Genomic DNA, 4,885 nt, shown 5'->3' on the forward strand with positions numbered 1-4,885 from the left:
TTAAATTTCCTGAAAATTTTCCTATTAAATCCGGGGATTTTGGGATTAACATGTTCTGTCACGCAACAATAGAGATGATATTTTGGGATATAATTCAAATTCTATATTTCTGACATCGTCATACAATTCTTTAACCACTTTACTTCTAAGTATCTTCAGAGGATCTGCTTTTATTCCCGTTTACATTTGCTTGCGAAGGTCATTTTGATTTTACTATTAATTAAAACAATGCATAATGCGTTCTTTGTGATATTTTGGCGAATTCACTTCCCTCTTTTTAAATCAAATGGTTAAGATTTGCAAAGTGAATGAAGTTACTTTAATTTAATCTCCAATTCATTGTATAATCATAATTATCAGATTCGTTCTGAATTAAACAGCAACGTACAGGTTGCTAAACATTTTGCTGAGATTGCAGTAAAAGAACAGAAAATAAAAAATACTGATAAGGAATCAATAGCTAATTATCTCAATTAATATTCTCACACACACACACACACACACACACACACACACACATATATATATATATATATATATATATATATATATATATATATATACATATATATGTGTGTGTGTGTATGTGTATAACGGCATAGAAAAGCAACAACAATTATGCAGTAGCTAAAATATATTTCTTAAAACTTCCATCTAACTCATATGCTCCTAAATGAATGCATACAATGGTTAATTTCATCAACATAAAACAAGTACATATTCCACACACGTCAAGAAAACACAAATGACTGATTTCTAATTTTCTCTCTCTCTCTCTCTCTCCTCAGGGTCAAGCTTACGACCAGAATGCCTTAGATTCGGCGTCCTTGCCAGTGGAACACAGAGGGGCAGACGCGTTCGGTCCCCAATTGGGTGGTGGCGGCTTTGGGCTTCAAGGAGGGGGGCTCCAAGGTCTTGGAAACCCAGGTCTGGGCGGAGGGCCTAATGACCCCTGGCCCCTGGCGCAACCTGACATGCCCTCAATCAATAGCCTCCAGGTAGGTCTGACTCCATTATCAAAGGAAATTACGCTTCATTAGCACTTTAACCCTTTCACAGCCATTGGTGACAGTCAGAATTTGAAAAAGGGAAACTTCTTTTAAAATCACCCAAACCATAATATGTTGGTATTCATTAAAAAGGTCTTGGTGAGAGCTTTCCATTAAATATGAACAGGCTAAGGGTTGTTTGGTGTTGAAAGAAGTTTTGCTGAATTCTCCACGGGCAGTGAAAGGGTTAATGTTTTGATATTGGCCATATACTTTTGTTTATCCAATGTATAATAGTTTTGGGGAATTGTATTCCCATTGTCTATTGTATTTATCATCATTAATTATTGTTATTAAAAGCCAAGCTGCAATCCTAGTTAGTAAAGCAGAGTGCTATAAGCACCTGAGCTCCTCTAGGGAAAGCACAGAGTGCGGAAAAGAAATAAAGTAGAAAACAAAGTATAAATGAGAATTAACGAAAACATATAATTGAGATAAATATCAATGCTTCATAAATTGGCTTCAGACAAACTCTGAAATTATGCTAAAAAAAAGTTACACCAAGTTTGAACTTTGAGAATTCCGTGGAACAAATTTCAACATTGTAATTTTTGGAAACTTCTTAGTCACTTCAACGACCTTTTAACTGGTTCCACGAGAATATGCTTATCTGAATAATAATAAAATAAAAAACTAATGATAATAATGCTAATTTTGGAAGAAAATCTAATCTGACACCGACTTCGTTTATTAACTTGTATCAACTTTTTATAATTTTCAATTTACTTTGATCACAAGTTCAAAATACTGTATTACTCCACAGGTCCAGTGTGAGAAGGATTTCATGCGCGTGAATGTGGAGTTCGATAGGCCCTTCTACGGTTTGATCTTCAGCAAGGGTTACTACAGGTGAGCAACTATCCTCTTGAAATTAATTGGAAATATAGTTTGAACATCATGCAACCAGTGCAATTCTAAAAAATTATATATTCCTAAATTTGCAATTACTATACTCAATTTTTTATTAATGAGGCGCATTTGCACCGACTCGCAGGGCTGCCCTTTAAGCTCGGAAAAGTTTCCTGATCGCTGATTGGTTGAACAAGATTATTCTAACCAATCAGCGATCAGGAAACTTTTCCGAGGTAAAAGGGCACCGCTGCGAGTCGGTGCAAATGCATCTCGTTAAAAAATGGAGTATAGATAATCATATTTATGCTTTTTCTGCTACTTAAAAATTCACAAAAAAATTCTCTTTCTTTTTATTAGAGAGGCGGAATGCGTACATGTCCAGGCTGGTTCTGGGCGTCTACAGGCTCAGTTTGACATCCGCCTCAAAAAATGTGGAATGACATCCTCAAGCTCAGAAAACTATGGACAGCCAACTCCCAGCGGTACTTACATTGAAAACACTATCATCATCCAGTATGACCCTCTGGTTCAGGAGGTAAGACGAATTTGGAAAACTATACACTTAAAAATTCGCATTTAAAAAAACAGTAAATATCTGGCAACATTTATTCCAGGATTTTTACCGTTTTAAAAACGGATATATTGACGTAAAGGAGTGATATTACGGTCAACAATTCGTGAAAGATAATAACAAACTGAGGTACAATCACGGTCGCCTGTATTTTAATGAAATACGGTTGAGAACAGTATATTTTTACGGAGAATCTACGATTAAAATTACGTTTAGTTATAACAGTGTACCCAGTATTAGTATCCAGATGTTCTTTATTCTAATAAAATGAAAATGAAAAGTAAATAATTACGTCTAAATTCTGAACTGAAATAGCGGCCAAACTTCATGTTGATTCATAATTCATAAATTTATTTTCAATTTCACAGGTCTGGGATGCCGCCAGGAAGCTCCGTTGCTCATGGTATGACTACTATGAAAAGTCTGTCACCTTCAGGCCATTCCAAGTGAGTTGTTTTTCCTTCTTGTTGAATATGAATAAAGCCATTGATAGTATTTTTCGGATAAACACTTATAGGTGCACATTTTTAAAGAGTTTTCTTAAATATTTACTTCTTTGTTTCAACAGGTTGATATGCTGAACGCAGTTACTGCTAATTTCCTAGGAGACAATTTGCAGTGCTGGATGCAAATCCAAGTTGGAAAAGGCCCATATGCATCAGAGGTTTCTGGCATTGTGAAGATTGGTCAAACAATGACAATGGTTTTGGCAATCAAAGACGATGAAAATAAATTTGACATGATGGTACGTAACTGTGTTGCTCATGATGGCGCGAGAGCACCTATTCAATTGGTTGACGAACGAGGCTGCATCACTCGCCCCAAAATCATGGGTCATTTCCAAAAACTCAAGAACTTTGGATCATCAGCATCAGTTGTGTCCTTTGCCCATTTCCAAGCATTCAAATTCCCTGACAGCATGAACGTTCACTTCCAGTGTGTGATCCAAGTATGCCGTTACAGTTGTCCTGAGCCGCAGTGTGGTGGATTACCTCCTACTGGCTACCAAGCTTCCGCAAGCAACCAAGTTTCCTCAATTGCAGAACTGCCAGCCGGACATCCTGACCCACGTACTCCCAACAGTGCCAATGCCATCCCCGGTGAAAGTGCTCCACTTTATGCTGCACAGCGCCAGGCTGAAGACACTGACAACATTTTGCCAGAAGAGCCCGAAGCCAAGATTCCATTCCCCGTCCAAGTACCTCTTCAAGCACAAAGTGTCGATCTTCCTGGACTAGGTTATCCTAATGTTAACCGCCAAGGTAATCTCATGGATAACGCTGGAAAACCTCGTAACATTGACTTTGATGCTTTAGATGCCGAGGAAGAAGCAAACTCTGCAAAACGTACAAGAAGGTCAACTGTTCTTCATGTATATCGACGAGCTGCACAAGACGTGACTGATGTGTCCACAGCAAGAGTAATTCAGGTTGTGGCCCCTGGAGATGTGGCCTTCAACTTGAACTCTCACAATGAGACAGTTGTTGTTTCTGAAAGGTTAGACGACCCATCAAACATCTGCATGTCAGCAACAGGATTTGCTGCTGGCCTTGTCATGTTGTTATTAGTTCTCACCATTGCTTGTTTGGTAGCCTGTTTCCTGTACACACGAGTCAGGACTTTCAATGCCAAGGGCAATGTTACAACTTTTGTGCAAGGTTACGACAACCCTGAATTCGTCAAGGTGGCAGCCACTAACTAAACGACCACACTCACCCTGAACTCTGCACTGTGCCATACCGCTGCTACTGACCACATAAGTTATGTGACTTCAATCACATGCCTAGAACTTCTTGCTTCACGCCCTGAGCATCGCTACCCACAACACGCTGTTGCTTGTTGTAGCGCTGAGCTGGGCAGGGGTGGTGATAGTTCCTTTTCAAGGGTGTTCTATTTCTTAACATTTTTTTTTTTCATGTTATCCTAAACCAACCTCAACCTATTTATTTAACTTAGTAACGAGATGTCAATGCATTTTAGTACAGAATACGTTTATAGCCAGTTGTCTTTCAATGACTGTACGTCAGATTCCCTCTTCCCTTAAGTAGATGTAAATTTAGACACCAGCGTAAGAGCTTTACTCTTTATGTTACCAAAGGTAGAAAAAAAAAAGGACAAGGTCCTCACACAACTCGATCTGTACTGTCATGAGACATCAATGCATTGTTAGAATCTATCAAACATACTTTCTTGTCTTCACAGTTTATCTGTTGAAATTGTTATTTCTATGGAATTAGCTGGCCTTATTCCAGTGTATTAATGATTTTTTTTATTATATTATTTTGCATTATATGTAAACTCCGCACTATTAGTCTCTTCATAGTACTTTATCACGTGTTTATAAGTTATGAATCTTAAGCCCACAAAAAGACAAAATATTATGTCAAATTTCAGCATGAATGTGATTGAAATT

The 4,885-nt window shown here is 37.9% G+C and overlaps 1 protein-coding gene across 1 annotated transcript in view; it reads left to right on the forward strand.

The window, feature by feature from the left end:
• Positions 1-836: 836 nt before the first annotated feature.
• LOC137644974 (cuticlin-1-like) overlaps positions 837-4,885 on the forward strand; it is a 4,127-nt gene continuing 78 nt past the window's right edge. Inside the window, exons 1-5 of the mRNA XM_068377843.1 lie at positions 837-998; positions 1,813-1,898; positions 2,259-2,436; positions 2,841-2,918; positions 3,041-4,885. The exon at positions 3,041-4,885 is cut by the window's right edge and continues 78 nt beyond it. Coding sequence (XP_068233944.1) covers positions 975-998; positions 1,813-1,898; positions 2,259-2,436; positions 2,841-2,918; positions 3,041-4,174 — 1,500 coding nt within the window. The 5' untranslated portion in view covers positions 837-974 and the 3' untranslated portion in view covers positions 4,175-4,885. The remainder of the gene's footprint in view (positions 999-1,812; positions 1,899-2,258; positions 2,437-2,840; positions 2,919-3,040) is intronic.

This window comes from Palaemon carinicauda, chromosome 8, assembly GCF_036898095.1.
Source record: "Palaemon carinicauda isolate YSFRI2023 chromosome 8, ASM3689809v2, whole genome shotgun sequence".
Classification (NCBI taxonomy): domain Eukaryota; kingdom Metazoa; phylum Arthropoda; class Malacostraca; order Decapoda; family Palaemonidae; genus Palaemon; species Palaemon carinicauda.